Source organism: Hyperolius riggenbachi, chromosome 7 (genome assembly GCF_040937935.1).
Source record: "Hyperolius riggenbachi isolate aHypRig1 chromosome 7, aHypRig1.pri, whole genome shotgun sequence".
NCBI classification, from domain to species: Eukaryota; Metazoa; Chordata; class Amphibia; order Anura; family Hyperoliidae; genus Hyperolius; species Hyperolius riggenbachi.
Genome location: NC_090652.1, coordinates 243,515,113 through 243,528,592, shown reverse-complemented (window position 1 = coordinate 243,528,592; position 13,480 = coordinate 243,515,113). Strand labels below are relative to the sequence as shown.

The 13,480-nt window shown below is 41.8% G+C and overlaps 1 protein-coding gene across 1 annotated transcript in view; it reads left to right on the top strand.

The window, feature by feature from the left end:
- RBM45 (RNA binding motif protein 45) overlaps positions 1 to 13,080 on the top strand; it is a 38,848-nt gene extending 25,768 nt beyond the window's left edge. Inside the window, exons 9-10 of the mRNA XM_068245436.1 lie at positions 654 to 861; positions 12,823 to 13,080. Of these exons, the coding sequence (XP_068101537.1) occupies positions 654 to 846 (193 nt within the window). The 3' untranslated portion in view covers positions 847 to 861; positions 12,823 to 13,080. The remainder of the gene's footprint in view (positions 1 to 653; positions 862 to 12,822) is intronic.
- Positions 13,081 to 13,480: the final 400 nt, after the last annotated feature.

Genomic DNA, 13,480 nt, shown 5'->3' with positions numbered 1-13,480 from the left:
CTGCTTACCTCCTCCATCTTGCCCGTCGATGACGCGTCATTACAAGCCGGCACTAGAGGAAGCCGCCCGACAGAAGCCGGATGTCTTCAATCGCCGCGGGCAAGATGGAGGAGGTAAGCAGCTGCCGCTTCTCAATTAGGGGGGCCCGAGCGCACACGTTGGGGACACAAGGAGGGGGAGGAGAGGCCATAGCAGGACGCACAGGCATGGAATCCCCGACGGCGGGTCGCGGTTCGTATCGGCGGGTGTTCGTAAGTCGGGGATTCCCTGCCTTTGCCGTGTAAGACGCAGGGACTTTTTCTGCCCGTTTTTTGGGGAGAAAAAGTACGGTAACTATAGTTTGGGGAAAGAACCTCCTATTTTGCCTAGCTTCACTAAAGTCAAAATTGTTATAAATATAATAAGGTGATCATAACTAGCTGATTAATGAACGTATATCAGCAATGGCAATCATGAAAACGCGGTAAACGCTTATAAAATATGGATCTAGTTTCTGCTGATCATCACCATTCTACAGTAACTAGGTTTTTATGCGTATGTAGAAAATCCATCTATTCTATTTTCAGACACCAGTGCTTGGTTTGTGATCTTGCAAATTTCGGTTGATTGTGACGCACTTGTTTTTTTTTTTTTTCTTCTTTTCCCCTCTTCAGTCGGTTTGGCAATCTCCTTGACATTTATCTTGTACCTGGGAAAAATATTGGTTATGTCAAATATTCAGATTTATCCAGTGCGAATGAAGCCATTGCCACATTACATGGAAAGACCGTGAATGGTGTGAAGCTGAAAGTAATGCAGGCTGAATCTCCGAGAGACGAATCAAACAAGAGGCAGAGAACCTACTGAGTTTTCTTGTCTCAGGTAAGTGCCTTTGCTGCCAATTCTGAAATGGCCTACACTAACTATGCTTCATTACAGAGGGACACAGGACTGAAGCTCTCAAAGGGTTTCTCCATTCAGCGGAAAGATTTTCTTTTGGATAAGTCTTCTCTTGAAACAGCTGAAGATCTCCGCTATTATTAGGTTCCATACTGCAGTTGACGTCTCTCTTCTCATTACTTTGTTGCACTTAAACAAGAAAAATCATCTTAACATGAGAAATCTTTTCAATAGCAGCCACTTTAGACATAGGTGACAGTGTTTTCTTCTCCCAATCCTGAGAATGAGGAGCTATGATAAATTGGGGTACATTTACAGCCCATAGTGTAGACAAGGCATACACATCTGTTTACATGGATAAATAGATTAGCCCACATACATAATGGCCAATTGAGATTTGGGTTTGAGTTTGCTTGTAGTGTAAAGGTGCCGAACATCAGTTACATTTTGAACAGATCACAACTTCATATGCGCAAACTATTAGTTAGGGAAAATAATCTCTGCTAACTTTATAGACTGGGTATAAGTGGTGGTTTTACAGTATTGAAACATTTAGCCTTCTGAACTTGTTCCCATAAAACCTTTCAAACATAAGTTGTTAATTCAGCTTGTTGAGGGTTAATTTTAGGATTGGATAAAGGCTTGATCATTGAAGGGGAAGTTTTAAAGAGAATCTGTAACGTCAAAGCGTCCCCTGGGGGGTACTCACCTCGGGTGGGGGAAGCCTCAGGATCCTAATGAGGCTTCCCACTCCGTCCCTCGGGGGTCTCGCTGCACCCCTCCGTACAGCGGAGACGTCAATATTTACCTTGTCGGCTCCGAAGTAGGCGGAAATAACCGATCGCCGTCGGGTCCGCTCTACTGCGCAGGCACAAGTCTCCGGCGCCTGCGCAGTAGAGCGGACCCGACTGAGATTGGGTATTTCTGTCTACTTTGGAGCCGAAAGCAGCCACAGCGCGCCCGCTGGAGCCAGCAAAGGTAAATATTGAATTGACAGTCGCGGCTGTTCGGAGGGCTGCAGCGAAACCCCCGTGGGACAGAGGACGGCGTGGGAAGCCTCATTAGGATCCCGTGGCTTCCCCCACCCGAGGTGAGTACCCCCCCAGGGGAGTTTTTTATGTTAGTGTCTCTTTAAGGTGTTATTTAGGGTTAAGCTCAGAACTATTGAGATAAGGGGATAGGTTTTGGAGTTAGGATTAAGCAAACTTGTGACATCGAGAGGAAAAATTAATGCTTACCTTACTAGTCTCTAGCAAGTCTCTTGATGGTCCATAGGCTTTCCAGATCCTCTTTGAGCTACAGGACCCTCATCTGGCTGCATACGATCACATCTGTACTGGGCATGTGCGAGTATTGTCCACATATGCTCAGTAGAACTAAGCTCATGAAGAAGAAAAAAACATGCATAAATGGCCTTATTCTACTGGGTATGCATGGACCTCACTCATGCATGCCTAGTCCAGATGTGCTCATGCACGATGGGAGCGTGGCCACAAGAAACATAATAGACAAGCTCATGTCAAATATGTTTACAGGGATCCAGCGCTGGAATGTGTGCACTCCTGGAGGATTCAGGAATAAGGTAAGTATTCAAAATGAATTAAAGAAAGGAGGAATATATATCTCATATCTCTCTTCAGATAAATATCATGGGGTTGATTCACTATAACAAATAGCGTGCCGTATCGGAGTTAGCATGTCATATCTGAGTTGGCATGCATTATCAGAGTAGCATAGCGAATGCTATAAACTTATGCCTGCTAATTGGCAATGACTAGAGCTCCACTCGTCCTGCCCTGAGCCCCTGCGGGTCCAATCACTTTAAAGGACGTTATCCACGCACTTTCATTGGCTCAATAGGCTGCCTGTTTCCTTCCCGACTCCAGCGCTGTAGCGGCTCTCTGTTCCAAAACAGGCGGAAAATGCCGATTCCAGTCGGGTCCGCACTACTGCGCAGGCGCAAATCACCTGTGCAGTACAGCAAACCCGACTGGGATCGGCTATTTCCGAGTGGAGAGCCACAACAGCGCCCCTGCTGGAGGCAGAAAAGGTAAATATTGCACAGCCTGACAAATTGTCGGCTATACATTCGGAGGGGCAGTGAAAGATCACTGTGGGACGGAGGAGCAAGGGGGAAGACTCATTAGGATCCAGAAGCTTCCCCCTCCCAAGGTGAGTACCCCCAGGGGCATATTTTTTTTGTAATACAGTCTTAACATTCATATGGTGGTAACACTGTGGATGTTGATCTATAATGAGCAGAACATGCTTTCCTTTGTGTGTTCGTGTTCCAGTAAATAAGAGCTGACACTAGATATGTATCCTATTTGTATTGCGCTTGGCTGCAGTCCTGGCATTCAGTCAGCATTCATTTTCTAGCTTCCAGCTTTGCTGAATTATGCTGTCATTCCATCCTGGACACACTTTCCAAACACCAGCCAACATTTTGTGATGGGCGCGTTTGATCGTGCACCTCACATGCCGTGAAGCGAGCTGTCTGCTTCTGATTGCTAGTCTTTCATTTTTAATGAAAGATTACTTCCTCAGAGTATGAAGAGACTTGAGCTATATATGCTTGTCTAAAGAATAAAGTCTAGTTACCCTGTATTGCCAGTTCCACAAGCCCTGTGCAGGCCTACAGATAGATATCTAGCGCTTATCAAAAGCAACCCCTTCCATCTGCCCAGAACAGCTGTATAAAGGCCAAAATAATTGTACTGTATTTTTCTGTTGAATCAAGACTGTTTTGTTAGTCAGGGGTCTGCCTGGCCTGGAAGGTTAAAAAGGAATTGTTTGAATGTTTGCTCTTACGTCTTATTTGGACCTGAACTCAGAACTTCCTATCTGCTCTCAAAAATACGCAACAGCATAATAACATTTAAAGAAAAACATTTGTTACAGCTGATACAAATCCTAAAATCTGCAGTGTTACTACTTCCTGCTTTCATGGAGGCAGACCTATTGTTAACCTCCTGTGATTACAAATTAGCTTCTCTGCCATGGGAGAGGAGATTCCTGAGCTGATACTTGAGCGATTAACCTCCCTGGCGGTATGATTTCCATATTTTAGGGTCTTTTCAGCATGTTTCAGACCCTTTTATGTGCATGTGTTACACTGCCATTCCATGGCGACTCTAACAGAAACAAACGAATGTCAAAATTTCCTGCCATTAAATGGATTTGTCCAAATGCTGGAAATGAATGATGGTTCCTGGCTGAGCTGCATCTCACCACTCCTTCCCAGTCTGGATGAGGGAAGGGCATAGCAGGCCATCCACTCCTCCCCATGAGGGGTTTGTGCACTTATGGAGGGGAGCATTTTGGACAACAGTTGTCACTGCAAAAGCCACACTATCATTTGGGGACAACAAGGACCAGCGGTGATCACTAGACCACGGCAGGGTCCTTTAATTTAAATGTTTGATGATTTTAACTTCTAAGACCTAACTTTATACTGTATGATAGAAGAAATATTTAAAATGGAATTGATATATACGGCCTCCTAGGCGATAATTTTTCATCTTCTATTTAAAATAACTTTCCAGTTCTTTTCAACTCCTAAGCACTGAAAAGTAGGTGAGAAAGTACTATCAAAATTATTTTGAGTATTTTCTTGCTTTTAGGTGGCTTAAAGGGACTCTGACCAGTAAATAAAAACAAAATCTGAACTTACCTGGGTCTTTCTCCAGCCCCCACCGTAGGTCGGGAGGTCCCTCGGCGTCCTGGCTCCTCTCCCAGGCCCTGCTCAGAAATGGCTCCTGGCGACACTGGGACCGAGTGTCTAGCTCCCTCTTCCGGAAAGATGACTTCAGTCGTCACCACGCCATCCGCCGTGATGACGACTGAAGTAATGTTTCCGGAAGAGGGACCCCGACACTCGGTCCCGGTGTCGCCAGGAGCCATTTCTGAGCAGGGCCTGGGAGAGGAGCCAGGACGCCGAAGGACCTCCCGACCTACGGTGGGGGCTGGAGAAAGACCCAGGTAAGTTCAGATTTTGTTTTTATTTACTGCTCGGAGTCCTTTTAAAAGGCATTTTAATGACCAGTTTAAAAATGTCATTTAGCAGAAAAAGTTCATTGCATATGGGCCACAGTCACTAAAAAGCCATTTTATTTGTCATTTCCAGTAAATGGTAAAATTGTTCCGTTTCCTCAGTAATAGATGGTTATCCAAGCTATGTAGCTTCTATCAGTTTGGATTTCCATTGGGGTGTGGTTTTGTCCCATGTTGGGGACAGGCATAAATGTGTATGTAAGGCAGTGGCCCTCAAGGTTTTCCATTGATCACTAAACTAAAGGCTCATACACACATCAGACTATAGTCTTTGGAAAATGAAAGATCACAGACCAATCTTACCACCCTTAATGTAGTATGAGAGCCATACTCTACACAGTCTTTTCTATGGAGCTGAACTCCCCATCAGAAAAAAATCTTTGCAAGATGCTGCACACACAGATGCTGTACAGACACAAAAGATCAGTATCTGCAAAAGATCTGTTCCTGCTAAAAATCCATTCCTGCAAATTGCAATGATAGTCTATGAGATCTGCAGATCATCATACACACATGATTTAACTGACATTCATCTGCAGATCAAGCAATCATCTGCAGATCTGAAAATCCATCCTGGTGGATTTGATCTGCAGATGAATGTCAGTTAAATCGTGTGTATGATGATCTGCAGATCTCATGGACTATCATTGCAATTTGCAGGATTGGATTTTTGGCAGGAACAGATCTTTTGCAGATACTGATCTTTTGTGTCTGTACAGCATCTGTGTGTGCAGCATCTTGCAAAGATCTTTTTCTGATGTGGAGTTCAGCTCCATAGAAAAGACTGTGTAGAGTATGGCTCTCATACTACATGAAGGGTGGTTAGATTGGTCTGTGATCTTTCATTTTCAAAAGACTATGGTCTGATGTGTGTATGGGGCCTTAGTCTCAAACCAAGATGCTGAGGACTGTTTGTGTCCCTTTTTAACCCATAAGCCACTGAGCATTGATCTAGAGCTATGTTTGTTTCATTTACAAAGAATTTTTGCAAATAGAATAACATTTTCTTCTCAGCAGTGTTCAGTTTTTGAAGTTTGAATGTAATTGAATTTGAAAAAAGAATGCTTGGCACATCACAGTTCGTGGTTGGGGACTACTTGATACATGTCAGTCTCAAACCTCTTGATGTAGACATTGTGTACATCAATTTTCATCAGACAGTTAATTTAGCCAGTAAAGTACAGCAATGCCTGGTGTCCTTGCAGAGTATAGTACAAAATTTGTCTTTCTTCACTTCTATAAGGAAGGAGGGTAAACCTGCAGATGATGCAGCAGCTGTGTCAACAGTGGCAGGAGGATTAATTTATTGGTGAGCAAACTGGGTGCAAATCAGGCGAATTGCCAGAAGTCCTGCAATTCAGATGTTTTATTTTTGTGAGTTGGCCAGGGCAGGAGAAGTTCTATGAAGAAGCTTGATGCAGCACAGTGTTTATGACCTAATGTGATAAATGTAACACCATATGCCAGTGTCCTAAAACTCTAATGGAATAGGTTTCCACTGTAGTCTGGCTTTTCTCCTCCCCTTCCCTCTTTACTTTTGAGTAACTGAATATAACATGATTTCAAGGGAGAGGTTTTTTTGTTTTACTGTAAGCGGAAAATACTGAAGTGTACACAATGTCAGTATGCAGGTCAACTTTTTTTTCATAGTATCAATTATAAAAACCTTAGCAGAAGAGCTGGGGCTGGCACCTAGAAGTGCTGTCAGCTCCTATGTCCCAGGAGGATACTCTAAAACGCTGGCAGTGGTACCAGAAATCCTCTGTAGAGGCCTGGCGCAACCCACGCTTCAGCCCTCTGGAGAGCTATGCCTTCTAACGTCATGCTCCTCCAATTTCTGCCAATGTGTGTTTTTGTTTTGTTTTTTGTTTCTAGGATTATGGTGTCTGCCATCTTTATTCAATCTTTAAAGGAACCTGAGATGAGAGGGATATGGAGGCTGACCTATTCCCTTATAAACCATGTAAATTGCATGTCTGTCCTGCTGATCCTCTGATACTTTTATCCATAGGCCCTGAACAGGCATACAGATCAGGTGCTCTGACTGAAGTCTAACTAGATTACCCACATGCTTGGTTCAGACGCTACTGCAGCCAGAAAGTTCAGCAGTCCTGCCAGGCAACTAGTATTGTTTGAAAGAAAACAATGCCTCCCTTTGATAATTGTTACCAGCCATGATAATTGTTACCAGCCATCACGCGGACATGGTGCCTTTCCAAATTACTTGCACTTTAGAATTCCTTTAACTTATTGTTGACACTAACCTGTGCTTATTTTACTTAAATGTTATCTATTTTTTTTTTTTTTTTTTCTGCTCATAGTACAATTATGCTCATTTTTCCCACCTTCTCCTTTCTATATTTTTCTCTCTGCATTTTCTGCACTGTTTAGTCCACTTTATTAAGCCAGCTTGTGGTTATTTACTCCTGCACTGCTTATTCTGCCTTCTGCTCTTATCCCCACTCTGTTCACCCAACCTTCGGCCTTTTCTCAACTTTGTGTGATTTTCAGATCACCTTTAACTCGTGCAGTCCACCTTCTGCCAGCTTTATCCATTGCAGCCGTACCCATTCACGTTATCTTCTGCATGTTTTGTATACTCACACAAGTTCTTTTATTTCTGTTAACACACATCTGACTGTTTCATGCCATACGTTTACATTTTTGTAAACCACTTACTCCATGCATCCCAGCAGCTCGTGCAGGCTGCTGCCCTCTCTTGGTGTGAAGCTGGAGCTAGACTGCTTCTACTGCACCCATCAGAAATTGGCACAAATTGTTGTTTGAGACCATTTTACCCCACAGTTCTGTCTTCCTTCCCACCCTCCGTTTTTTTTTTTTTTTTTTTTGTTTCCTACTTCCCTCCTTTATTTTTTTTTCCTACTTTGCTTTCCTCTCTTCCCATTTCCTACTTCACTTACCTCCCTCCTCTGCTTTTCCTACTTCCCTTTCCCCTCTCTTTTGTTTCCTACTTCCCTTTTCCATCCCTCCTCTCCCTACTTTGCTCCTGCCTGTCCTTTTTTACTTCCCTCCCTCCTCTCCTTCTTTACTTACTTTCCTCGCCTCCTCTACTTCCCCTCCATCTTTCTTTTCCTATTCCCCCCCCCCCCTCTCCTTTCCATTCCTTCCTTTTTATCTAAAGTCTAGTATCTCCAAAAAACCTCAGAACTGGAACCTCAGTTGAACTTAATATTTAAAACACTTTGTGTAATATTCACTGGACAGAAAATGTAATTTCCTTTTAAGTGGCTGTGCATATGGTGCGCCCTGTCTGAAATCCAGCTGTCAAGGACCAAAATTTGAGTGAATGACCTTTTATTCTTGCAGGACGTATTTTCCAGCGTATTAAGGTTGCTTATCTGGATCCACTGTAGACATTTACATTTGTTTGAGGTCTAGCCTTGCTTTAAAATGAAGAAATGTAGCTCAAAATGGGGTGACAATTTTTCTTTCTGTTCAGGGGAGTCTGAAGCCTAAATTTAAAAAAATACCAAAGGAGCAGGAAGGCTTTGTGCTCTACAGAGCCTTCCCGTCCCTCTTTTCCTCCTGTCATTCCTGCACTGCCTCTCCGTTGGCAGACTGCTGTCTTCCACTGCGGGTGTGCTTCGGGAGCACTTGCTCTCTTGCACATGCACAGTGAAGAGCCGCCTGTTTTCGGGAGCACTCGGGATTCCGAAGCCTCCCGCAGCAGGAGATGTGAATAGAGGAGCCTGCGGGAGAATGGGGGGAATGAGAGAAATGGGAGGCCCTATAGGACCCACAGCATTCCTCTCCTTAGGTGAGTATCTGTATTTTTATTTTATTCAGGCTTCAGATTCACTTTAAAGAACAAGCGACACCCATGCCAAACTAGAAATCACACACACACACACACACACACACACACACACACACACACACACACACACACACACACACACACACACACACTCACTCCTTCTACTTACATAACAGATGTATTGTGCTATCCCCCCTCCCTTCTCTTGCTCATTGTGTATTCATTAGCTGCCCTTCTCCCAGAGTCTTCAGACACTCCCACTGAGGTGTATACTAGGAACTACACTGTTTGTTTGTTTTTTTTGTTTGTTTGTTTTTTTTTACGCATCCAATTACTGAGTCACCTCAGCCTTGCTTGTAAACACAAGTAATCAGAGGGTTTTTCTGATAAGCAGCTAGGAAGGGAAATAAATGGAAGAGGAGGAGTATATTATAGATAAAAAGAACTCCCAACCATCAACTCTTTGGCACTAGGGCCAGTGCTCCTATAGTATGTGATAACCACAAACCATAACAGCAGAAAAAGTTTTGAATGCAGGATTAGCATCTTTATCACTTAATACACTCAGACCAGTTGCTGTTGAAATTTGATTTTTATGGTGACAATACCGCTTTAAGTAGCAAGTAAAACATACATTTCAAGTCACCCTCTATAAAAGTGATATGATTATAGGTTTATATTCTACTGACCAGAAAAGGATTAAGATAAAATGGGGCCCTATGCAAGATGGCCATTATTGCCAACCGCTGCTACTGATACACTATTAGCTTTTTAATGTGAATTTGGAAACTCTTTAACCTCAACATCAAGGAAAAATGATTGGCTTCAGCCATCCCAGGAATTGGTTCCCTATACAGCTGGCTTCTTCATGGGTTCATAGGTGACTGAAATGAAGATGGACATTTTGATATCTGTCACATAATCTCCAGTCCCAACTTCAGTAGATCAGTTACAATTTTGGGTGCTGGAAGGTTAGAGGCAGGATAGTATCTGGGTAGTGTCAGAAGTTCAGGTACCTAATTAGGTTGGACTTTCTTGGGGTTAGCAGCTAGACAGGTTTTAGTACAGCTGTGCACAGCAGAAGGGAAATGCTAGGTGTGAGGTAGGTAACAATTAGCCATAGACCTTGAACAAGCATATGCAGATCAGATATTTCTGACATTGTCAGATCTGACCAGATTAGCTGCATGCTTGTTTCTGGTGTTATCCAGACACTACTGCCGCTAAATATATCAGCAGGGCTGCCAGGCAACCCGTATTGAAAAAAAACAAAAAAAAACAACTTTCAATGATAAAGGTTAAAGCTGAAATAACCCTGCATTTCAACTTTGCTCTAAAACATTATTTACAGCATATTATATGCAACCAGCATTTTTTTGACTAGACCAGCATTGGAAGGGTTACACACACACAGCTTTAAAGTTCCTGGAGAGAACTGCTGCTGCATCCGAAGCTTACATAGATACATTTAAGCAAAACAAACTGTAACAACTGTGGAATGTGACTCGCTCTCTCTGACTGTGCAGGAGCTGGAGGACAGCCCGAGTGTGTGTAACATTCCTCACTTGCTACATTTTGTCTACTTAAATGTATCAATCTAAACTTCGGCAGTTCTCTCCAGGAACTTTAAAGCTCTGTGTGTAACCCTTCCAATGCTGGTCTAGTAAAAAAAAGAATGCTGGTTGCATATAATATGCTGTAAATAATGTTTTAGAGCAAAGTTGAAATGCAGGGTTATATTTAATTGAAGTGAGTAGAATATGGAGGCTGCCATATTTCTTTTTAAAATGACGCTCTCCCACTCGAACAGACATTTGGTGAAGTCCTAAGTTACGTAGCAGTATTTCAATTAGTATTTCACTCACTGGAGTCAAAATAGCAGTAGAGAATTGTACCATGTTAGTCATCCGTAAAAGCAGGACGTTTTGTAATAGGCTACCATTTATTGGCGAACTTAAAAACCATAAATAAAAGTGTAGGCCTTCTTCAGATCTTCAGACTCTATTCCTGTATGCTGACAAGATGTTAGAACACACATTGAATGTCCTATGTTTACAGAACCAGCACATATCTAAGGCTTAGGCAGAAATGGAAAGATTGTAAATTCTGAGTTCAAAATTGCAGTCACTGCTGTGCAGAGGGGTGGAATATGAACCTTGCTTGGACTGATGGCAGTGCAGTAATGTCCTCTCTCTCGACTAGTTTCTCCTGTATATGTAATGTAAAAATTAGACAAATAAGCCTGTGTTGTCTCAGGTGTTTTTGTTTTACCCCCTCTCATCACTGCACACCATGCAAATACTGCTTGTTAGGGATGCTCATGTCATGCACAGCAAGTGTATGAAGTAAAGTAGCTCTTCCATTATGTCAATTTTGGTTTAATTTGACTGGGGTCACGTGACTTGCAGTAAAATACTTACTAAGTGGAGAAATGTTCATTACACTTTTTCAGAAGTACTTTCTATGTATGAAGTCATAGAATGCTTTGGTGATTTTATGTGAATGGCGTTATGCTTGCTACATACATTCCATCTGGGATAGTTGAGCAGCAAATTTGAAAAACAAATGCCTCTATACCACATCAAACGCTAGTTTAGGGGGACCCGCCTTAAATCGCCATAGACTAGTACTGCTCACTCCACGCTAGCAGGGGACTGCTGCCGGAAGCGTTAAACAAAATAAAAATTCCATGGACTTGTAATAAGAAAATTCCCTAACAAATTATCTTTTTGAAAAGTAATAAAAGATTGAGCTGCCAGAACACGTTCCTTCTCCGGTGGCCATCTTGCCTCCTTTCTCTGAGCCGTTCCTGCCTCGTGATTGGTTGCTTTCTAGCTAAGTAAAGATTAAAAAAACACAAACTCCCAGAACTTGTGCAACCACTTCACCTAGTGTTAGAATATATGATGTTTTGAAGTGGTGACGCAAGCTCTGGGAAATGTTTTTTTTATCTCTCAGATAGAAAGCAACCAATCACTAAGCAGGAATGGCTCAGAGCGATGAGGGAAGTCTAGCGTGACTTGTTCTCATTAAAAATAGTGGGAAAAAAAAATCCCCCAATACTTACCATTTGCAAGGGAAATTTGTATGACATTTTTATTTAGTTTAATGCGTTTGGTGGGCAGCAGTTCGTTCCATCAGGAAGTGAGTGGCGCTAGTCGATGGGGATTTGCAGTGGGCCCCCTAAACCAGACTTAGCACCCAAAATTAGAACAATTGATTCGTTCTTGTTGATTTGCCCAATTGTGATAGTTTTTTTATTGGGAGCGCTGTAAAATTTAGGAGTAATGTTAAAACCTTTAAATGATGATTTTATTCTTTTTGCGATTGTATTAAAATCAGTATTATAACAAGATAGTGTTAAATTCTATGGGTGTGGTCAGCATTAAGGTTTCATGTCCAGTCATAACAGGAGTAAAAGATTATTATTGTTATTATTATTGTGGAGCTGGACTTAAAAGGGCACTATGGCGAAAAAATTTAAAATTTAAAATGTGCAGATAAATAAGTACGTTTCCCCCCCCCCCCAGAGTAAAATGAGCCATAAATTACTTTTCTCCTATGTTGCTGTCACTTACAATACGTAGTAGACATCTGACATTACCGACAGGTTTTGGACTAGTCCATCTCTTCATAGGGGATTCTCAGGGATTTATTTATTTTCAAAAGCACTTAGTGAATGGCAGTTGCTCTGTCCAACTACCAAAAAACTGTGTAGTGAGCAGGGTGGCTGGCCAGCATCATTATTTAAATCCTTTTTAGGGAATATCTTTATAAAGAATAAAGGCCTTGCTGAGAATCCCCTATGAAAAGATGGACTAGTACAAAACCTGTTGCTTCTGTCATTTCTACTACCTACGGTAAGTGACAGCAACATAGGAGAACACAGGAGAAAAGTAATTTATGGCTCATTTTACTCTGGAAAAAAACGTACTTATTTGTCTGTTTGCACATATTAAGTTTTTTTTATAATTTTTTGCCATAGTGCCCCTTTAAAGAAAGGATTAGGATCCTGTGAATCGGGTGATAGATTTGTGCAGTGCTTGGATTATATTTATGAATGACTATATTTAGATACCCATTTTCATAACTGTATTGTGCTCTTTCTGCAGACCACAGACTAAGTTATGACATGACCCTCAGCTGACTGACTGAACGTGACAGGAGACTGCTTTACCGTTACGCTTTAGTAAACGTGTGTTCTTAAAGATTTTTCACGGGAAGAGAAAAACTAGAGAAATGATTCACACGTTGCTTATTTCTTTTTCATACAATTGAATTAGTGCTTATTTCGTTTTTATCATTTTTAAGTTTATGTATATACTGTTTCTTTGTATACTGTGCAAATAAACAAAATGATCAGCACATAATGTGTGGAGTGTTCTTTTTTTTTTTTTTTTTTTTTTTTTTTTTTTTTCCCTCTAAGATTTTATCTATCCTTTTGAATGTGACTACAGGACAAATGAGCTATGAAATCAGAATCCGAATCAGATTTATTTAGCCAAGTACAACGGGGGTTGTACCCGGAATTATTTTTGGCACAACAGGGTCTGAGATGGTACAAACACATACGTGCAATCCAACACATACAATCAGGTACAGTAGTACAAGTAAACACACACACACACACACACACACACACACACACACACACACACACACACACACACACACACACACACACACACACACACACACACACATATACACACATACATACACACATATACACACATACATACACATACACACATATATACACACATATAT